At 40.0% G+C, this 23,122-nt stretch overlaps 4 protein-coding genes across 5 annotated transcripts; 1 reads left to right on the top strand and 3 right to left on the bottom strand.

Annotated features, from left to right (window-relative positions):
- The first annotated feature begins 204 nt into the window (after positions 1-204).
- On the top strand, positions 205-3,715 carry LOC147315365 (uncharacterized). The gene is made up of 3 exons (XM_086262650.1): positions 205-930; positions 1,904-2,500; positions 2,852-3,715. Exons 1-3 carry the CDS (start codon positions 913-915, stop codon positions 3,527-3,529), a joined length of 1,293 nt encoding a protein of 430 aa, XP_086118776.1. The 5' UTR covers positions 205-912; the 3' UTR covers positions 3,530-3,715.
- Positions 3,716-7,329: 3,614 nt separating this feature from the next.
- Positions 7,330-8,539, bottom strand: LOC147315364 (kinesin-like protein KIF1B). Its single transcript, XM_086262657.1, has 5 exons — positions 8,328-8,539; positions 8,096-8,229; positions 7,934-7,995; positions 7,694-7,839; positions 7,330-7,515 (listed from the first exon to the last, which is right to left on the bottom strand). Exons 1-5 carry the CDS (start codon positions 8,349-8,351, stop codon positions 7,330-7,332), a joined length of 552 nt encoding a protein of 183 aa, XP_086118783.1. The 5' UTR covers positions 8,352-8,539.
- A 458-nt stretch (positions 8,540-8,997) lies between these two features.
- Positions 8,998-13,611, bottom strand: LOC147315363 (nesprin-1-like). 2 transcript variants are annotated; one of them, XM_086262659.1, is made up of 5 exons: positions 13,377-13,611; positions 12,227-12,375; positions 11,357-11,521; positions 11,145-11,279; positions 8,998-9,505 (listed from the first exon to the last, which is right to left on the bottom strand). In XM_086262659.1, the coding sequence occupies exons 2-5, from the start codon at positions 12,281-12,283 to the stop codon at positions 9,497-9,499; spliced, it is 366 nt and encodes a 121-aa protein (XP_086118785.1). In that variant the 5' UTR covers positions 12,284-12,375; positions 13,377-13,611; the 3' UTR covers positions 8,998-9,496. The 2 variants fall into 2 exon arrangements, with proteins under 2 accessions (XP_086118785.1, XP_086118784.1); XM_086262658.1 differs by lacking the exon at positions 8,998-9,505 and having other exon boundaries at positions 10,860-11,279.
- Positions 13,612-18,643: 5,032 nt separating this feature from the next.
- On the bottom strand, positions 18,644-22,937 carry LOC147315362 (uncharacterized). The gene has a single exon (XM_086262649.1). The coding sequence runs from the start codon at positions 22,719-22,721 to the stop codon at positions 19,278-19,280; it is 3,444 nt and encodes a 1,147-aa protein (XP_086118775.1). The 5' UTR covers positions 22,722-22,937; the 3' UTR covers positions 18,644-19,277.
- Positions 22,938-23,122: the final 185 nt, after the last annotated feature.

Genomic DNA, 23,122 nt, shown 5'->3' with positions numbered 1-23,122 from the left:
AATTCACACGATTGTTCAAAATATAATAAATTGCATGAATATAGGAAATCTTCCTCTCAGTGACTGAGTTGTCTCATTGTGTCCTCATTTTTTATAAATCAAGGCCTGAGTAACCCAACCTTAAGTCTTCATTAAGGTTTTTGTCACATAGATAGAAAATAAACTCAGAGATTAAGCGGCTGTTATAAACAGAGTGATTAGTTTATGTAAAAAATGTAGTTTGTTGTTGTTCTGGTTTACGTGCTGAAAATGGTTTTATTTGTGTATGTTCAATGTGTTAGACTTGTACATAGTTAAATATATGATCAAATAATGTTGAATCCTGGATATGGATTTGTAAGCAATGAAATTTGAAATAAGGGGGTAGGAACAAGAAAACTTCATCCTACTCCTTTTCGAGCACACACATTCTGTAGACATAGATATTTACATGAAAACTTGATGATTTTTAAGTTTTGTTATTTTTATTTTTTTCTGTTGTTATTTCAATTATATTTGCATGTTTGAAATAAATTTTATCTATCTATCTATCTATCTATCTATCTATCTATCTATCTATCTATCTATCTATCATTTCTCACGGCACACGTATATTGTCGGGTTTTTTCTTGGCCAGGGCATATTTTAAAGAGGAATTGCTCTCCTGGTACTGGTGTGCCATACTGCTGAATTTGGTATCGGTGCTCAAACCTTTTGTGTTTGTTTCAAACAAGTTGTCCACCCAGGGAAGCTAAAATGTGTTCTGTGTGTTCTCAGATGAACATATGAGACACTTTGACTCTTCAGTGCAGTGTGGAGCTTAACAAAGTTCTGTTTTGTGTCCCAGCTGATCAGGAGGAGGAGAAGAGTCTGACGGAGCAGCAGAGGAAATTTCAGCTACTTGGACTCAGTTCAGCCACTGCAGAGAAAACAATGAGCTCAAAACAGAAGGTGACAGATACTAGTGTTAAGAAATACTCCATTAAAAGCTGAAGTACTGATATGTATATTTTATGCTAAACTAAATGAACCTTGTGCAATAATAATGTAATGTAGAAATAATGTATACAATGTATACAATGCCTACATCTTAGACGGTGACGTTGCCTCTAAACATCAAAATGAGCAGGAAGATGTTAAAGTGGGATTCAGCAGGATTCAACCCTAACATCAGCTGTAGTGGCTCAGTGTGGGGAAAAGGGTCACAGCTCACAATCATTTCTATTGAGAGCTCCAGTAGATTTTTTTTAATGTGCAGGCTGTGATCAGCTGACCTGCTGCTCTCTGTGAATTCATCCAGATGTCAGCAGATGTTTCACGAGTTGTCCTGGCTGATTTCCTTTCTCTACACTGACAGTACACTGTCTTTATATTATACACTATACTGTTGGTATGTGGGTGGAGCTCAGTGAATGAATGTCAGCATCATGAGCTTAAGTTTAAGTTAATCTCTGCTACACTTGATGTAATCTAACTCTGACATGAGCACCACAGTCACTGTGCACCAGTCACACACTGTTCTTTACTTAAATCCATCACATTACAGTAAACTTGCCTGCTTATCCTGCACTAACCTGCAGAGGATTTTACTGCAGTCTTTAAATCACATTGTGAGACAAACTGCACACAAACAGTTTGTGTGTTTACTGATGTTTGTTGGGCTGATAGAATCGCTGCATTTGAAATTACCTGCCACATAAAAAATATTACTCCATTTATTCTCGCTCGTCTTCTGTATTGCTAACTAGATGTTGAAATACCGCGACCGCAACTTATCAGCACCTGCAGTCGTTCAGGTTCTGGTGGTGTTTGGTGCCACACTCCACCTTCAGGTTTAAAACTAGTGTTAATGGAGGGAGTTTGAAGCTTCAGTTTGTTTAATGACTGCATTTCACTCACTGCCTCTGTATCTCTGTCACTGCAGGACCAACGTGGACCGAGAAGTCAGCGCTCTCAGGAGGCCGACAAACCTCACAGAAGCAAGAGAGAGAAAAAAAACACCTGTGACGAGTGTGGGAAGGATTTTACCTGGAAGTCTAAACTAAAACAACATCAGCTCATCCACACTGGAGAGAGACCGTTCAGCTGTGACTTGTGTGGAAGGTCGTTTTCCTGGAAGAATGCCCTAAAAACACACCAAGTCGTCCACAGTGGAGTTAAAGCTTACAGCTGTGATCAGTGTGGCAGAGCTTTTACTCGAAGTAGCCACTTGCAGAGACATCTAGTTACCCACTCTGGAGTTAAGGCATACAGCTGTGACATCTGTGGAAAAACTTTCAGCCAGCTATGGAGCCGAAATATACACCTACGCATTCACTCTGGAGAAGATGTGTACTGGTGTGATCAGTGTGGTAAATACTTTACAACAGACGCACAGTTACAACACCACATGTTTACCCACACTGAGGAGAGACCTTATCAATGTGACCTGTGTGAGAAGACTTTTAAAACTCCACAGTACCTGAGACAACACCAACAGATCCACACCAGAAAGAGACTCTACAAGTGCAGTTACTGTGAGGTTTGTATTTTTATTTTATTCTTGTAAGTTCAGTCTGACTGTTTGGAACAAGTCTGCTCATTAAATTGTGTTAGCATGTTAGCACTTCTACTGCACCGAAGAGTAGCTCTGAGCCATTATTCAGGTTTTCATTTCATTTAAGTGTAAGTCAGATGTTACTGTAATATTAAATAAGTATTGCTGTAGTATTATGGTGGTAGTATTGTAGTTATTGTAGCCCAGTAAACTGAGTGTGTTAATTGAAACAGTAAAATGTAACTGGACGTCTGCAGAGATGCTCTTTATTTCAGGCGACTTTCAGGATAAAAGTGTTGAAGGACTGACTTACACGGTCTTTGTGTCTTTGTTTAGAAGCAGAGCGACACAGATGGATCCACTTCTCAACCCTGTCATCGCTGTGGTGGTGGGAAAGACTTTCGTTGTGACATCTGTGGAAAAACTTTCAGTCAGCAAGCCAGCCTAAAAATACATCAACGTAAACACACTGGAGACAAACTGAAATACTGCAAAGAATGTGGGAGAAGCTTCCCCACATCAGCTGAGTTAAAACAACATGAACTCTTTCACAGTGGGGTCAAGAAGCACCTCTGTGATCAGTGTGGGTCATCCTTCACCACTGCAGGTCACCTTAAAACACACAAACGAGTCCACACAGGAGCGAAACCATACAAGTGCAGACACTGTGACAAAAGCTTCTCACAGTCAGGTAGTCGTAACGAGCATGAACGTACACACATGGAAGGAAACTACAGCTGTGAGCAGTGTGACAAGAGCTTCAGTAATCTCAGTTCATACTCTGCACACAAACGATCCCACGTTACTACTAAACTGTTTCACTGTTACCACTGTGCCAAAACATTCACTTCATCATCTGCTCTGTGCAAACATCAGCGCGATCACGCAGGGCTGAAATCGTTCCCATCACAGGATCAGAGTGAATCTGAAGAGAGAGAAACATCCTCTGGTTTCAGAGTCCAACTTAAAACCCTGGAGATCAGGCTCCACAGAGTTCAGGTCGGCTCTCCTTAAGTTTAAGTTAAAGTTCAAATGAGGCTGTGAATCAAACTTCCTGTAGTTCCATTTTAATCTTTATAAATTGTTCTTCTGTTTGTGTTCAGTCGTTACCTTTTTTTTCAGTGGTTGGATTAAAAATCAGTTTTCTGTTGTTCAAGTTTTTATTGAATGTATTTTGTTAAATAAAGTTAAAAAAATGTTAAATAAAGAATTGTTTGAACGACAAAGATTTTGAGCCATGATGTCATTTCCTGTATTTCAGAGTAAAGACTGAAGTGACAAATGGAAACATGTTTACAGTCATGGAATAAACACTGATGGGTCATCTGTAGGAAGTTCTATTGCTGACCTGACAGACTCGACCTTGTTTACAAAGAAAGAAAGGAACTGATGACATGTGTCAGCAGAGGCTTTCAGGGTTGTTTAGAGTAGAGCTGATAGTCTTAAAGAGAACACGGCGATTATGACAATTTAACACAATGATCTGAGAAAAATATCTGTTTCTTTCATTTTTACTGTATTCTGATCAAATTTCCAACATTCTTTTAACATTTCAAAAGAATTTGTCTTTCTTCCACTTTCACACTTGGCCCTAAAAACACCAACATCCGTGCATCACCCTTGTGTCAGTCTAATGAACCTAACATGTGAGTGATACATAACACACATTCACACTGGCTGCATATATCAGTCCGGGGGGGCAGAGCAGAACTCTGTATGAATCAGACGCGCTCACATATTCAGGCTTTCCAGAGGCGTTTACCATCAGAAGAAGCAGAACAATGAATCATCAGCACCCTGCAGAAGAACACAGCAAGCAACAACTCTAACAATAAAGACGTGCTGGAGCCAAAAGATGCAGATAGCGAGTTTTAAACGATAACGCACAGGATCAAAGGGGGAGAGGGTAAAAACCCACTGCCTCCTGAGATAAAGATCAGCAAGTCAAGCTGGCAGCAGACGACACAAAACGCTCTCTGGAGGAGGCGGCGACTGTGGAGCAGGCCGACGGAGAGGCGGATCGGCAGACAGGAAGCTCCCGGGGTCCCACAACAAGATGTTGCGCGTCAGACTGGAGCAGGATATCCCCATGTTGGTGACACTGCCCATCGAGGTACAGCCCAACTTGGCAAACCAACCCTTCCCTTTCTTGGACACCACACTGGCTGATCTGGGCATCCAAGACTGAGTCTCACTCCGTGTGGGGACGTTTTTTTGTTTTTGTTTGTTTTTTAAGAAGCAATCATGTGTATATATTCAGCACAGAGCTGAAGGAGAGGGTGGTTTGGGTTGACAACAAGAAGACCCATCCTAGAGGTACGGCGGTGGGATCCAACTGCAGGGATGTGGTCAGATGGCAGTCTGTGGAAATCAGGTGACAGTGAGAGCAACTTGATTTTCCTATTTTGTCCTTCAGATACGAGTGAAAGCCCAGATGCCAGGAGACAAGCAGCTCCAGGAGGTCCTGTACAGCACCGAGGTCCACACTGACCGCTCCTTCTGCTGCACTGGAATGGATATCCTGCCCTGGAAACAGACGTGTGCAGGTCTAGAAGCAGTTTAAATCCCATACTTTTTTGATCTGTGAGGCTCTTAATGTCACGTCTGCAGCCATGAAAGTCAGCTCAGGGTTTCTTGATTCTGATTTTTCTTTGCTGTGTCACATTTAGCTCATATCTGCATTGCCATGCCCTGAAAACAAGCTGCCGGGCTTTAGTCAGGCTCAGGGACAACGGGAGATCTGAGGAGCAACACAATGAGAACAACTAAAACTGAACAAACTTAACATCTGATTACCTTTTTTATTTGTAAGAAAAAGTTTAACATGAACGCGCCAACTGTCCACAGCAAAGCTTATTATGACAAGACTGCTTTTATTCAGTGATGTCAAAGTGTCATCACTTCATACCTCTGAACTGACATTAGATGTATTGCATACCTTGTTAGAATTACACTGTTGAAGCATTTGTAAAAAGCTTCTGTCCTTGTTAATTTATGTTTTAGGATAAGTTTTTGGGCTGTGTAAGGTCACAGGTTGCATTTCTGAGCAGAGTAGTAAAGGTAAAGTAAGTGTTTTCAAAACTAGCCACTCAGCATGTGTACAAACAGTGAGAAATCTCTGAAGAAAACCGTTTGAAGGAGCAAGAGCACACGTGTTTCTCCACAGGTTAAAGCCCGCTTTAATAATCAATATGAATCAAAGACTTCTGTCAACACAAAATAAATGTAAGGAAACACTTTCCTGTGCAACATCCAGTTTCTATAACTGACGACAAGCTTGGACCACAGTGATCTAAACTCATCCTCTACATTGGAAATGTAAACAAATGTAAATGTGGTTTTTACTGTACCAGAGCAGGGCTGTGTGTGTAGAGCACAGCCAGGCAGCTGAACACTGTATTGTTCTCTTTTTGGTCCTCTTCGAGCGGGAGACGAGCCACCAAAGCTGGCAACACCGGTCAGTGAACACATTCAGTTTTCAGGCCCCTCTTCTGTGGAACCAGCTTCCAGTTTGGATTCAGAAGACAAGATTTCAAGATTAGGCTTAAAACTTTCCTCTTTGGTAAAGTATATATTTAGGGCTGGACCAGGTGACCCTGAATCCTCCCTTAGTTATGCTGCAATAGATGTAGCCTGCCGGGGATTCCCATGATGCATTGAGTTTTTCCTTTCCAGTCTCCTTTCTCACTCAGTATGAGTTAATAGACCTCTCTGCATTGAATCATATCTGTTATTAACCTCTGTCTCTCTTCCACAGCAGGTCTTTTATCCTGTCTTCCTTCTCTCACCCCAACCGGTCGCAGCAGATGGCCCCGCCCCTCCCTGAGCCTGGTTCTGCTGGAGGTTTCTTCCTGTTAAAAGGGAGTTTTTCCTTCCCACTGTCGCCAAAGTGCTTGCTCATAGGGGGTCATATGATTGTTGGGTTTTTCTCTGTATCTATGAAGCGCCTTGAGGTGACTTTTGTTGTGATTTGGCGCTATATAAATAAAATTGAATTGAATTGAATTGAATTATCTGAGGAAGAAGCAGAGTTGGTTTGTTTCCAGCTGAAATCATCCAGGCTCAGGAATTTGAATCGATCCACATCATTTCTGCTTGAACTAGAGAACATGAGTGTCGACTTACATTTGGTCTGTGAGACACATGTCATAGTGACAGTATTTGGGTTAATATGGCATTACTCACCCTGGTCGCATTTCTTCAATATCAGGCACCAAGTTCAGGAACTCGTTCTCTTGCAGCCCGCGCAAGGTAGGAGGTCTCCAGAGTGGGAACCATCGGGAAGTTTTCACAGTCTGAGCAGGAGGGACTGGAGGCACGTGAGCTGTTCTCAGGGGTCCTTTAACACAAATCACACCAAGTTAGAATCAAATAGATAACCTGTCAATAACCGTTTGCAGATCGAGGTCAATGTTCCTAAAAATATGTTTACTTCTGGCCCATGGAGCCACAGCGCGAGTCCGACAGAGAGGGGCAGGTAGAGGAAGGGGTGAGGGTGGCACTGCTGAAGCTCGTCACGGATGGATCACGTCCGATCGGTGAGATGAGAGAAAGCTGAAGTGAAACAACAGCAGGATGAGGTAGACGTCAATATAGGAACTCCCTGATGTGACACAGAAAGGCTATTTTTTTATTTCTTTGTATTATTTCTCACCTTGCAGTCACTGATGCTGTTCACCAGCTGCTTGTATTCAGTATTGAAGGTGTGTGTCAGAAGGCGCAGGCACTACAACACAACAGGAACAAGACTGATCAGCTCCGAGCAGAGAAGGAAGAAGGCAGCAACAAGAACGCCCACTAAGCCCACGTTTTTCTCACCTTGGTGGCCAGCTCCTTCTCACGCTTTCAAAGGTGGTGCTGGAGATCTGCGAGGAGACGGAGGTGGACGTGGACAGAGTGCCGGAGCTCACGCTGGGGGACAGAGACTCACTCAGGGACTTGGTGGTGGGAGCTGTTCCCACGGGAGCCGCCTCTCCCAGAAGGTGACGGGTCTTTTCCACCTGGACGAAAGATGGGGGCGAATGTGAGGTGGGGAGAAGAGGGGAGGTTAGTCATGTAAAGTCTGTACTCTAAGAAAAAACTTTTTAGAATAGCACTTTGGTCTTTGAGTTGAAAAGTCATTTTTCCCTCTACGATATTAAACAGATTTATTTCTTTATGAATCTTTTAAGGCCCCACCTCCTGCAGCTGCTCCATCTTCTCCAGCTCCCACTGGTGCTCTAGGATGAGGCTATCTCCTCTGGGCCTCCAGCCGGCCAGGTTCTCCTCTCCACGCACATAAGCCACTGATGTGTCCAGGACCTTCCTCCTCCTCCTCTGCATCCCTGCTCAGGACATGAGCCCTCATTAGGATGAAGCTCTCCACAGAATTATGATAAAACAGCTGCCGTTCTTTAAACATGTTTCATGGCCGCTCACCTGGGCTTCCAGTGTCAGACATCTTACACAAGCTCAGCTCGTAGATCCCAGTCACTCGGTTGCTATATTGAAGCAGAAGTTTTGAACAAGGAAACTTTGTAACAGGGCAGATATCTTTGATTGTGAAACAGAGATGGCCACAGTGCAGCAGCCCAGATTTACCAGTCAGGAGTTTTGGAGTATCCAGTCCCAAAGAGGTTCTTGAGAGAACGGGGTGGGGAAATCTTGGCGTCTCGGGAGTAAAAGACCATGCAGATGTCTTTGGTGATAATGGCAGGCTGGATGCAATGGTCCAGCTGCAGAGAGGAGATAAAGGGTGTGTGTTAGACACGATGACATCAAGAGACTTAAAAACACGTACAAACAGGTACAACACGGCGGAGCAGCGGCTGACCTCCAGATACGCAGATAAGGTCATGTAGATCTTCTCTCCGTAGGGAGTGACGCGGTTGAGCAGGAGGGAACCTTTTAAGGGTGTTTTTATTTGTGCTCCCTGGCCTGGAAATAAACGGTTTCCGATCAGACCTGCTTCATCTTTGTGCCCTTGGTATCTGACTCGCTTGCTCCCCCATGCATTTTAAAAGAATCCTTCTCTTCAGCATGAAGTTCTGGCACAGCTTTAGTGTCTGCATTACATGTACACAAAGACAGAAACATTCAATGATAAAAACACACAGTGGAATAAAATTGTAAGACGTCATCAGTTGATGCAGTTTAAGGACACTTGTTGTTCTGTGCAGTCTCACCTGGAGCTCACGCTTCTAGTTCATGCCATCATCACCAAAGATTCTTCAATTAATAGTTTAAAGATGTCCATGAATGCACTGCTAACTGCTCTTCACCCTGATAAAAATCAACATGCATTTAGAATAAGAAACACTTTTACAAAACCAAAAGCTTCACTGTACTTAGTGATTTATACGTCTACAAAACAGGTTCAGTTTGTAACTGAGAGAGCGGCTCAGTGGCGCTGAATTATATTTCCAATAGAAACACAATTTCATATGTTGTAGTAACAACACACTGCCACAAGATGTCAGCCTAGGCCTACTTTAACATGCTGTTCCAGTACAAAAGAAAAAGTGACAGAGCCTTGAAAGAGTGACAGAGACACTTTTTATGAACTCATCTGTAATGTGTCACCTTTTCTGTAGGATGAAGAAGTGCTTCCCTTCTTTTAAAGTAAATACAGGCTTACAAAGATCCTCTAAACATGTTTCTGAAATAATCCTAAACACAATCATTAAATCAAAAATGCAAGAAACTATTTATTTAATCACTCTTCTTAACTTAATTCCTTAACTTAGTAAAAAAAAAAAAAAAAATAGACAAGAACTTTTCTTCTGTCTCACCTCTGTCAGTTTTCATGCTGTTGCAAGAACAGGTGGAGGTGCAGGTGGAACTTTGACTTCAGTGTGGTTTGTATGTGCAGGCAGGAGTCTGACATCTCAGGACAGCAGAGGGTTGTCGAGCACGGTGACTCCTGCTGCGACACCCCCGTCTGACTGTCCTGAGCTCTTGGTCCTCAGCAGACGGCCCACACACTCATTCATCACCATGTCTTTACCCTGCCTGTAAGAAAACCAAGAAAAGGCTAACATTAGAAACAGCCACCAACCAATCCCTTTTACTCCACCACCCAAAAACCAGTGAGAAACACTAGTTAGTATTAACTTGGAATCAAAGTGCACTAATCCCCAGGCTCCCAGCATAACATACAGTCCAACACAAACTCCACAAACTGTCTTGCTTCAGCTGACTTTCCTTCACCTTCTCTCCAAACAATCTGTTGTGCTCTTTTCAGCACAAAGCCACACTCCTGCTCACTGATCCTCACCTCTTTTTAACCTAGTCTCAGCAACTTTGTCCCATAGCTTGCACATCCTTTCCACACTCAGAAAAATAAAGGTGCCAACTGGAACCAAAAGTGGTTCTTTAGACTGATGCCATAGAAGAACCTTTTTTGGTGCCACAAAGAACCTTTCAAACAATGGTTCTTTGAAGAACCATTTCTTTCAGTGGTTCATTGAAGAACCATTAAAGGTGCCCCAAAGAACCATCAAGAAATGGTTCTTTGGGGCACCTTTAATGGTTTTTCAAAGAACCATTTTTAAAAAGGTTCTTCAAATGGTTCTTTAAAAGAACCATTTTAAAGAACCTTTTTTGAGTGGTTCTTTAAAAAACCATTTTAAATCTTTCAAAATAAAATGCATCATAAATTGAATTTGAGCAGGGTAAAATAAATACGAGCACAGCATAGACATATATTAATGGTTTATTGTCATTTTGTAGTTACCAAAACACAAAAAGGCATTTTAACCCTCAGCACAACATCACTACTAATACATGTCACATATTAGTGTTTTAAACAGTAATAATTAAATATATTGGCTATACTATATATATATATATATATATATATATATATATATATATATATATATATATATATATATTTATATTTATATATATATATATATATATATATATATATATATCTCAAAGTCAAAGTCAACTTTATTTGTCGATTCTGCCACATGTACAGGACATACAGAGAATAGAAATTGCGTTACTCTCAATCCCTAGATAAATAGCAAATGAACATTTAAATATATTTAAATATAAAAGTGATTAAAAATGCAAGTAAAATAATTAAAAAGTAAAAATTTAAATAAATACAATTTTACATATAACAAGAAAGCTATACAATATACAATATAATGGGTAAGTGACATTGAGTGTAAACCAGGCAGAGTAGTGCAAATAGGCAAATGGAGATTTAGTAGTGTACGGTAAGAGAAAGTGTAACAACAAAGTATATATATATATATATATATATATATATATATATATATATATATATATATATATATATATATATATATATATATATATATCTACAGATAACACAACAAATAATACATGTATTGTTTAATTAATAAAACATCAGAAAGTGATAAAACACGTTAGAAATAGCAATAGCTTCATAACAGACCAATAAATCAACACATTTTCATCAGCAGATGTTTGCATGTTCAGTAAAAACATTTCAACAACAAGTTTATGATTAAAATGATCAATGAACTTCAGCCTTACGCTCTGTAATGTACTTTTCATGTTGTACTCATGGCCCTTTGTTAGTCCAGTTTAGGACAATGTCTCTGACGTATGTTTCATATCAAATATATGTCATATCAAAACAAGCCCACACCTGCAGTTGTTTCAGTTTTTCACTGGTGTTTCCTGTCAGCTGGTCAACCTCACTCAGGCGGACATCCATATCAGCCAACCAAACGACAAGTTCCTCCCTTTGTGCTTCAAATCCCTCCCACTCTGAGACAAGGAGCTGAAAGAGAGAGAAAAGAGTCAATTATAAAGAAGAGAGAAAAGTGAAACCCTCCTCAGAAGGTCTGACTCGCATACCTGCAGTTGACCTGTGATGGACTCCAGTTTGGCGTTCACGTCATCCCTCGCCGATGCCAGCAGCAGAGTCTGCAGGGTGCCCTGGAAGAGCTGAGTTAAGGTTCGACTCCTCCTGGTCAGGCTCTCCAGCTGGATGACCCGAGGTCTCCCCTCTCGCCGCTGCCTCTGAACACACAAACACAAATTGCATCTGAAGCAGGAGGTGCAGATTTTTTTTGCTATTCTTTTCTAAATCCAGGCTAGATCACGTGGAGGTATTTGGAAAACTGTTTTGGCCAGTGGACGACTGTTGTCTTGCAGAAAGTCAAATCAATCAAACATATGCGATACACAATCAATTCACAAGAACACATTGTAAAAAATAAGTCCAGTTCTTGCCTGATTTCAAGTGAAATCTGCATCAAAACAGGGTGACAGAAGTAAAACGAGTGCACAAAGCCTCACTTTGTACAAGCCTGCTATTACAGTTCTCCTCTATGCAGACGACTTTCCTGTTTTCAAGGCACAACTTGGATCTGCTGTACGAATCTTATGGATACACACTAAATGAAATAATAGTGTGCATGACTCCAGATTCTGATCCCTCATCCTAATATGGTCCCAACATAGCAACAGCAATAAAGCAAATGTTGAGGCTTCAAAATACAAAGTCCATAAACCAATGGCTGACATGGGTTTTATCATAAGGGTGATAAATATACAGATTTCAGTCTGTCTTAGAGATTTGATTTTCATTTACCTGCAGATGCACTATACGTACCTGCTCCATGGTTTTTCACAACATTTTGCACATCACTATTTAATACAGGAAGTACGTGAACTAAAACAAGTCATCGGTCTTTGTGAGAGGACCATATTAATGAAACAAACCTCAATGACATCATAGGGATCCCTAAAGATGCTCCTGCTGCTTCTCTTCCTCCTCATCCTAAGCTTCCTTCTTCTTGTCCTCGCCTTCCATCCAATTGTAATTCAATCTAATTGTGTTTCTGCCCCTCCTCTTCCTCATTTTGTTGGAGCTGTGAACACAGTTAATGTGAATCTGGATTAATTTGTGCAAACAAGAAAAATCTACAGCTTTTTGGTCAGAGGTGCTCTTGTGATTTAAGCCAGGTAGAGTAGATTTATGTGTTGATGCTACCTGCTTCAGCTCTGGCTGCTGAGTGATATTTACACCCTGGCTGGATTACAAACTTTAACCATGTGCTGAACTTTGGCCCAGCGTTGATACCTCTTGTTAGTATAACGACCTCTTCTTAGCTTGTATGTATGATGTATGATGGTGGATAAATGAAATATACAAAAAAATTTAACTATATTACAAAAGAACATCTATCTTGGAAACATCAAATGACCGGAGCATAACTTGTCAACTAGTCCGAAACTAAGTTATGCAGGAACAGTCAAAGACACACCTTCTCATGTTTGAAACCATTGTTTGAAAGGTTCTTTGTGGCACCAAAAAAGGTTCTTCTATGGCATCAGTCTAAAGAACCACGTTCTATTCATTTCTATATAATTCTATTAGACAATAAAGAGTTATCTAATCTAATTATTCATTCAAAACACTTATGCATAGCTGTATTTTATACAGCTCATACAGAATTCAAAGTACAGGTTCATGTGAGTATTTAATGTACGGCTCAGATCTACAGACTTTCAGAGTTTCTAGAGCAGACACAGAGCTCACGTCATAACAGGCTTCAGGCGCCATTTTAGTGACTTTAACAATATATTAAATTTTAATTTCGGTCTAGCTGACATTAGGTTATGTACGCAGCACGCAACTGAACCACATATTTTAGAAGCCAAAGGTTCAAATTAGCTGGGAGCAGCTTCACTTAATTATAACAGTGGTTTTGTTAGGAAAACAGTTTCTGTATACCGGATACTAAATTGCGCTGACCTCAACGGCTAACGTATCTAGCTAATCGCTACTGTTAGCACAACATTAACAGCAAGCTACAATGACGAGTAACAAAAACAAAACAGTAATAAGGTTTTAATGGAAATGTTTTACCTTTTCTAACAGTCCCAGAATCCACAGCTTCAAAGTCCAGCAGGTACTGAAGACTGTTATCCGCCTCGCTGTCACCGTCCGTGAGTTTTTTTTCCCGAAAGGTCAAGGCCTGCCGCTCGCACACTCTGTCTGCGCATGCGCATCCCAACGACTGACCCCCTCCGTCCGCTCCCGGGAGGTTATAGTATGACGTGTTCTGACGTCACTCTCTCTCCCTGTCATTTATTTGGCTCGAAACACATATTAACAAATTGCTCAGTGATGAACAACTACTCAGATCATTTACCTAAGTTGTGATTTGTCAAAACGAAGTGTGTGTTTATTACACTGACATTCTGTTCTGCAATTGTTATTTACTTGTATCTTATAATTTGACTTTACATACTGCTGGGTGGTTTGTAAAGTTTACAATAATTAGTATTATCATTATGCTGTATTTTCAAAAATATATAATAATCTCAAAAGTAATGCCTTGGAGTAGAAAATGGTAATGCTTTATTAAAATTTAAAACTAAAGTACAGTATTTGAATGTGTGTATTGTGTCTACTGTTTGTTAACTCACCATATTCATAATGTGTTTGTGGGGTTAGGGGTGTGTGTGTGTGTGTGTGTGTGTGGGGGGGGGGGGGGGGGGGGGTTAGGGTCTTTAGGCTTTGGCCCCCCACCCCTGCCACCAGTATATTTTTAAGCAAATATTTCTAACTTTTATTTGAATATTCAGTTTCCTACCATCTTCTCTTAAAGGGTAATTGCCAGGTAACCTGCCCTCCCCCTTCGCACACACATGCACACAAAGAAAACACACAGTATAATTCACAGCCTCATTATAGTGAATAAATATTTATGCCATTTACACCATCAAACTTAGATTGCTAAGGATGAAGAACCTTTTGTTCTTTAAAGAACCATTTGTAATAGCTGAAGAACCATCCACAAAATAAAAAGGTTCTTTGACGTATGATGGTTCTTTAAAGAACCATGAAGCCATCTGAAGAACCATTTAAGAACCATAATTTTTCTGAGTGCCTCATTGTTACAGAGGAAAGACTCTATAGTGAGAAACAGCTGAGGGGGAAACACTGATCTGGAAACGTCTGAGTGTTACAGAGGATATACATAGCACTGTGGTTCAGTGTCACACAATCACAAACAAATACAGCAAAGTACTAAAAAGGGTGTTGCCTCCAAAGATTGCTTTTACTGCACTGTAAAAAAATATTCCGTAGAAAAACGGAAAATGTCCTGGTAATTTTCTGCCAGTACATTTTCTGTTTTTTTACGGAAGTTTGACGGACTTTTCTGTAAACGATAAAACGGAAAATTCTGTAGATTTACAGTATACTCTCTGTACTATTTACGGACATTTCCTTCAGCTATAAAACGGAAGATTCCGTTTATTCACAGTATATTTTCTGTATCATTAACTGATATTTTCCGTAAATAGAAAATTTGAAATTTCTGTTTATATTACTATTTCCAAGCACTTCTTTTCACTGTAACTCATTAAATATAGTTCTTTATATCCTTGAACGTACATTTCTATGCAATTACAACCTAGTACACCATGTACTCAAAAATTCATAAATTAAAACTTAAATTAATTTGTGCTTCGTACACAACAACATTGGTACAATTAATGTTAAATATTCTTTTATTCTCCTCAACTCTAAAACTATACTAAAATATAATGACAGCATCCATCTTGTCATAAAACTACTAAACAGCTGATACATGAACAAAATAACTCACAAGCTTTCAAATTTGAGCATTTTTATTTCCTTAAAATCAGGTTGCCCTCATGTAAATGTGTTTATTTACATTCATTCAAGTGGCTACCAAGTGTTTTCTTCAAACAGGACACCCGACAAACAAAAAATGTCATATTTAACTATATGTTCACATGTAATAATATCCATAGTACCTTTTAGTTAGAATCACTGCCTTGTGGTAGTTTTGCCTCAGCCAAATGGTTAAGGTGTGGTTTACATCCATGTCTGTCCACTTATGATACAGTATACACATGTAGTCAGTTATAGCCAAACACCTTTGATTACTGAATTACATTCACTTCATTAATGAAAATGCTCAAAATAATCCTTAGACTCAAACGTTAGAACAGGCTTTTCCTCGCAGCACGCCGTGAAATAAATACTCAGAAAGAAAATGGCAGCCGTTTAAACTCATGTCTAAAAATGTATCGTTTCATGCATCGGTCAAAACACTCGACTCCAGGTACACGACGCCCAACTGAAAACACTTCACATAAGTCGAGTTGCCCGAGAATCACAGAATTTACAGAAAATGCACTATTTTGTGATATATATCGTTATCAGGAGAGAAATGTCTTATATTGGGATGTGAGATTTTGGTCATATCACACAGCCCTACAAAGGATTATAATTCACGTAGTTGCATACACATAACACCATTCTGTTGCAACAAAAGCAGTTTATAATTAAAGTAACATACATACCGGTACCTTGAAAAACGAAATCAACCACAACATTAAACTCACCTTGTGTTTGTAGAGAAGGTGGTCAGGGTTTTTCTTCATTTCCTGAGACCAGCTGCTCTGGATCATTACCAGCTTGTATCTTCATCTTTTTTTTCACTTGGTGAAGTCTTTCATTGCTCTGCACTGGAAAACCAAAGTGTGTGATCAAAGGTGAAATAAGGGATATTTTTCCACTGCAGGACTTAGAGTCAAGTAGTGATAGCTGTTGAACCATTTCTCAAATAATCTGTAAGGATCTGGATTTTTAAGAAAGATACAAATATCTCTGCTTATATTTGGCTAAAAGCTTGATATAGACAAGGCATATAAAGCCCCTGCACACCAGCACTGCGCTTACATTATAGTTCAATCAAGAAATAGTTATTATTGATTTATTATTGAATTTTTTTTAGTAATAATTATTAGTATTTAATCATATTTGCACAGTGGGGTGACAAAAGTATTCCACATACTAGAAATGCTGCTCAACATTTCATAAATTACATTTTCAACAAATGCTGGAGTAAAAACACAGTTACAGGGAAAATGTGTCTGTCTATAAATATTAACTAAACATTTCTATGTGCTACAAAATAGACATGTGGTGAGGTGAAACTATACTTTCAATAATATTACCACTACAGTCTGTTAACCACCGAAATAATCTATGCTGGTCAGCTAGCTAAAAGTATTTACTTTAGCAGCCCAAATCAGAGTGCTGCTAAAGTATCATCAGCAAAAGCTAATGCTACATTAGCATTTGCTAGCGTCAGCCAGGAAGGTCTGAGGGTTAAACTAGGGTTAGTGTAACTTTGCCCGAAACCCTTTAAAGTGTACAGTAGAGCCAACTGTAAAACATGGGTATTGATACAGTACTTATGAGAGTCCTAGAATAATTTCTAGGACCATAAGTTCTCACTTTCCCCAGTTATCCACATCGCTGACTTTCGCTAATTAGCTAGTTAGCAGTCACAGCTGTGTAATACCCAGAGAGACACAGACAGCTAACTATAATATTTATGAAAACTGGTTCAGCCACTGAAGGGCAAAACTGGTGGTATCACAGTAAAAATTATTTTAACATTAACTAAAATAAAGCTTAAGTCATGTTAAACCTAAATAACAATTATTTTTTTAAAAATGAGTCAGCAAAATATTCCTGACTTGTCTGGAGACAGCCGAAACCAGTTAACAAATAAATTAACAATTCTTTCTAAATAAAAACGCAGAGTCTTTTGAAAAATATTATTTTGATAAAAGGAAACATGAGTTTTAATACTTACCACAGAAATTTGAAGACAGTTTCTCCAACTTCAGAGTCCAAAATCCAGATGAAGCCTGAAAGAATGCATTGCAGTAGTTGAGAAATACAGAAAAATACCTGTAAATGACTAATACGGAAAATTCCTTCACGTTTATACAGTAGATAGTACTGTATTTTTACGGATTTTTTTTACAGTGTGTGTTTCAGCGTCTTTACGGAAGGCTGCGAAATAAAAAGATGCTCATATTCACTTGCATTTGTTACCCTGTTGTTATCTTCATGTCGGTTACCTTCACGTGCTGCTCTTTGGCAGTTTTACAGATTTTATTCTGAACATCTTTCTGAAGTGACTGGTTTTTGCTTGTATTCAGCAGAAACTGGAAACTAATCCAACTTGCTGAATGTATTTACACAGTCTTGTTTGCCTCCAGTGCAGTGTCTTTGTCACAAATGTGAGAAACAAATTAAAAGGTGATCATGCCAAAAGGTAGTGAAATTAATACAAAATTGTGAAGGCAAAGTGCCAGAAGAGTAAATACATGGTCACAAACTGTGTATCAGGTAAAATTGTCTAAGTGAGGGTTATGCTTGTGTTTTACTATAACACCATCTAGTGGATATCTAGTGCTCATTGTTCTTTGACAAATACTTTCAAATAGCTTCACAGTGCAAAGCAACCAGAACTGAAGGCAGATACAGTAAAGGCCTCGCAAGGGAGGAAACAACATTTGATATCTATGAGTTCTACACTCCAAACGGTCAATTATTAACAAAAAAACTTGCTTGTTCAATCCAATTTGAGCCTTTGAAAATGGGGGGATTGTATGAAAAAGGCCTAACTCCTGAACGAGCATTTTCAAGGATTTCAAGCACCTGTACCTGTTCAATGTTCACTTGAAAGACCCCCTTATAAAGTACTTCTAGCTGAAATGATGAGGACAAAATCCATGCTGCTTGTTTGTGAAAAATCTGAAAGTTGTGGCTGTATAGACAAACACAGTGAAAAATTTCTGAAGTCTCAGTGTCTCCCTGTGTGTTGATGCAGAATGTGTGCACACAGAAGACTCAGTGCCAGTTATCAATTTAGTTATTTATTTTTTGCACTGCATTAGATAACATCAAAATAGTGTTTTCAAAAATGACAATAATATTCCCAATTGTGTTATTTTTATGTTGTAATCTTTATGAAAAAACTTAAAAAACAAACAAACAAAAACAAAACACCTACCTCATAATCTTTTGAGTCTGGTATATGGCGGGGCGCTGTGGACACCCAAGTTTGTGAATGCAATAGCTCAAGAACGAGACAATGTAGAATTTTTTAATTAATACCATGGTAGCATTTACTAAAAATCTCTGTAAGGTTTAAATCTCAGGGACCTTGACTTCAAGGTCAGAGCTTAACTTTTCTAAAGAAAAGAGGATTTTCCCATTTATAAAACATGTATGTCTACTAGGAGGCTAAAGGTTAGCACTATATTTAAAAAGAGTTACAAACAACAATTAGATGATGCTTAAAGCTGGTTTATTTAATAAACATCCAGTTTATTTCCAATTTGGATCAAATTATGTCTGATTGAAGGACTGATGTAATGGTAAGTTGTCCGCTGCTCCGCTTTGAATATTGGTAAGAACTTGACACAGAGATTACTTAATGGATTTTAAGCAAAATTGTGCCTTAGTTCAAGAACATATTCATCAGTTGTTTTTATGTTTTTAGGCTTTTTTTCCCTTTTCAATTTTCACAAGAATTGCTAGTTCCCCTAGAGTTTTGGCCACCTCAACAATCAAGTGATTCCCTATGAGCAAGCAATGAGCGACAGTGGGAAGGAAAAACTCCCTTCTAAAAGGAAGAAACCTTCGACAGAACCAGGCTCTTAAAGGGACAGCCATCTGTCGCGACTGGTTGGGGTGGGGGGAGTGAAAATTAAAAAAGACAAAAAAGCCAAAGTGATCATTATTGGAGCAGCTTAATTAATTCTTGCAATGTAATCTGCTGTTAATGGCTTTTTACAATCCCTGTTTGTGTTTTTGTCATTTTTGTCCGTGGTTGAAGCAATGCTGGAGATTGATTCTCTATGATCTTTCTGTTTTGAAGGCTGCTGAGAGACCACAAGGTTTGGTCCCCGTTTGCTACTCATGTCAGGGAGAACTCTTAGAGAGGCCAGGACTGAAAAAGGGGTGGTGGAGAACCTCCGAGGGTGTTATGCGCTGGTTTGGATCCAATGCTAACATCTCTTTGATTAGGCTGACAAATACATTTTGGATTTTTTCCTTGCCCCACATTATACTCAGCATTAGTCCAAGGTCATCGAGGCACTTAAGTTTTATGGATCGAGTGTCGTTGGACTGATAATCTGTTTCATCTTGAAATTGTCTTTCGGTCTTAAATGTCCAGTGTTGTCCGTTGTAGTTGTCTTTTATGAAATAGTTATCAGTGTAAAAGCCAGAGTCTAAAACATGATCTGGTGGCTGTCCCTGGGTCTGTATGATGAATTTCAAAACATCATAATCATTTCTCCCAGGGTAGAAAGGATACCCAGTAGCAAGCTCCACAGCTACCAGCCCCAGGGACCACATGTCTATTGCTTCATTAAATAGACTACCAATCATAACCTCAGGTGCTTTATAACCAACCGTCCCCACACAGTCACCAGGAATCACTGTAGATGCGGGACATGCAATGCCAAAGTCTATAAGTTTGACTTTGATGGGACACTCATAGCGGTCCACAACCATTATGTTTCCAGGTTTGAGGTCAGCATGCACTATTCCCAAAGAACCCAGGTGGGACAAGGCATTTGTGAGTTGATGTAAAATTGGCCTGATTTCGCTTATGGGGAGACCCTGGTTTTCCGGGTCCTCTATGTAGTCCCACAGGCTTTGGTCAAGGAGTTCAAAATTTAAGCAGATGCGGTCACCGTCGATGAAAAAGTCGTTCCATTGAACAATGTTGCATCTATCTGCATCCAAGCCTCGCAGCTGCTCCAGGATGAGAATTTCCATTTTTGCCTGTTGGAGAATTTTAGGGTTATTTTTGTTGACTTTAATAGCAACAACTTTGTTGGTTTTTGTATTGCAACATTTGGTTACAATACCAAAGCCCCCTTCTCCAAGGAAACCCTCGACCTCGTAGTGACCTCCCAAAAGGGTCCCTTTAGATATTTCAAGATCATCTATAGAGGAGGATGTGTTGGCTGATGCGTTGACGTATTCTTGTTGAGAAAATTCTTCTGAGTATTGGGAACTGCAGCTGATTTTCTGTGATTCTTCTCTTTTGCAACTAGAAGGCTGCTGAGAGACCACAAGGTTTTGTCCCCCTGTGCTACTCATGTCAGTGCAGGGAGAACTCTTAGAGAGGCCAGGATTGAAAAAGGGGTGGTGGAGAACCTCCGAGGGTGTTATGCGCTGGTTTGGATCCAATGCTAACATCTCTTTGATTAGGCTGACAAATACATTTTGGATTTTTTCCCAGCCCCACATTATACTCAGCATTAGTCCAAGGTCATCGAGGCACTTAAGTTTTATGGATCGAGTGTCGTTGGACTGATAATCTGTTTCATCTTGAAATTGTCTTTCGGTCTTAAATGTCCAGCGTTGTCCGTTGTAGTTGTCTTTTATGAAATAGTTATCAGTGTAAAAGCCAGAGTCTAAAACATGATCTGGTGGCTGTCCCTGGGTCTGTATGATGAATTTCAAAACATCATAATCATTTCTCCCAGGGTAGAAAGGATACCCAGTAGCAAGCTCCACAGCTACCAGCCCCAGGGACCACATGTCTATTGCTTCATTAAATAGACTACCAATCATAACCTCAGGTGCTTTATAACCAACCGTCCCCACACAGTCACCAGGAATCACTGTAGATGCGGGACATGCAATGCCAAAGTCTATAAGTTTGACTTTGATGGGACACTCATAGCAGTCCACAACCATTATGTTTCCAGGTTTGAGGTCAGCATGCACTATTCCCACAGAACCCAGGTGGGACAGGGCATTTGTGAGTTGATGTAAAATTGGCCTGATTTCGCTTATGGGGAGACCCTGGTTTTCCGGGTCCTCTATGTAGTCCCACAGGCTTTGGTCAAGGAGTTCAAAATTTAAGCAGATGCGGTCACCGTCGATGAAAAAGTCGTTCCATTGAACAATGTTGCATCTATCTGCATCCAAGCCTCGCAGCTGCTCCAGGATGAGAATTTCCATTTTTGCCTGTTGCAGAATTTCAGGGTTATTTTTGTTGACTTTGATAGCAACAAATTCGTTGGTTTTTGTATTGCAACATTTGGTTACAATACCAAAGCCCCCTTCTCCAAGGAAACCCTCGACCTCGTAGTGACCTCCCAAAAAGGTCCCTTTAGATATTTCAAGATCATCTATAGAGGAGGATGTGTTGGCTGATGCGTTGACGTATTCTTGTTGAGAAAATTCTTCTGAGGTTTGGGAACTGCAGCTGATTTTCTGTGATTCTTCTCTTTTGCAACTAGAAGGCTGCTGAGAGACCACAAGGTTTTGTCCCCCTGTGCTACTCATGTCAGTGCAGGGAGAACTCTTAGAGAGGCCAGGATTGAAAAAGGGGTGGTGGAGAACCTCCGAGGGTGTTATGCGCTGGTTTGGATCCAATGCTAACATCTCTTTGATTAGGCTGACAAATACATTTTGGATTTTTTCCCAACACCCCCTTATCTTCAGTAGTTGTTCAAGGTCATCGAGGCACTTAAGTTTTATGCATCGAGTGTCCTTGGACTGACAACCTGTCTCATCTTGAAATTGTCTTTCGGTCTTAAATGTCCAGTGTTGTCCGTTGTAGTTGTCTTTTATGAAATAGTTATCAGTGTAAAAGCCAGAGTCTAAAACATGATCTGGTGGCTGTCCCTGGGTCTGTATGATGAATTTCAAAACATCATAATCATTTCTCCCAGGGTAGAAAGGATACCCAGTAGCAAGCTCCACAGCTACCAGCCCCAGGGACCACATGTCTATTGCTTCATTAAATAGACTACCAATCATAACCTCAGGTGCTTTATAACCAACCGTCCCCACACAGTCACCAGGAATCACTGTAGATGCGGGACATGCAAAACCAAAGTCTGTAAGTTTGACTTTGATGGGACACTCATAGCGGTCCACAACCATTATGTTTCCAGGTTTGAGGTCAGCATGCACTATTCCCAAAGAACCCAGGTGGGACAGGGCATTTGCGAGCTGAAATAACACTGGCCTGATTTCTGTTACTGGGAGAACCCGGTTCCTCCGGTACCGCATGTACTGCCACAGGCTTTCATCGAGGAGTTCAAAATTTAAGCAGATGCGGTCACTGTCGATGAAAAAGTCATTCCATTTAACAATGTTGCATCTATCTGCATCCAAGCCTCGCAGCTTCTCCAGTATGTAAATTTCCATTTTCGCCTGTTGCAGAATTTCAGGGTCGCTCTTGTTGACTTTAATAGCAACGACTTTGTTGGTTTTTGTATTGCAACATTTGGTTACAATACCAAAGCCCCCTTCTTCAAGGAAACCCTCGACCTTGTAGTGACCTCCCAAAAGGGTCCCTTTACATATTTCAAGATGATTTGAGGTGAAAGTCATCTTGACTGAAATGTGTTTGTTTGCTCAGTGAATTGGTGAGAACGTTTAAAAAAAATTTCAGTGACTCTGAAGAGGTTTACAAATACTTTCAAATATAGCTCTGGTCGAACGTTTGAAGGCTGCGAACAAACTGACTAAAACTTGCTGCTCCTGACCCCTATTTATAGAAAAACTTCAAAGGCTCAAAGGCATGTGCTTGTGACATCCTCACATGTCCTTGTGACATCATCACATGTCCTTGTGACATCATCACTCTTCATGAATCAGATTGTCACATGACATTTTAGAATGGGGATGTTTTTTTTTAAAACCGTTTTCAAATTTAACCCTCTGTGGTCCAGGGTATAATTGGCCATTCTTGACTATTTTTGATTTTACCTCTATATTTCACCTTTAAAATA

Source organism: Aulonocara sp. 'chitande type north' Nkhata Bay, linkage group LG14, assembly GCF_057382095.1.
Source record: "Aulonocara sp. 'chitande type north' Nkhata Bay isolate Kocher_YH1m ecotype deep benthic linkage group LG14, A_spYH_male_GT1.1, whole genome shotgun sequence".
NCBI lineage: Eukaryota > Metazoa > Chordata > Actinopteri > Cichliformes > Cichlidae > Aulonocara > Aulonocara sp. 'chitande type north' Nkhata Bay.
This window is presented reverse-complemented; position numbering and strand designations above follow the sequence as displayed.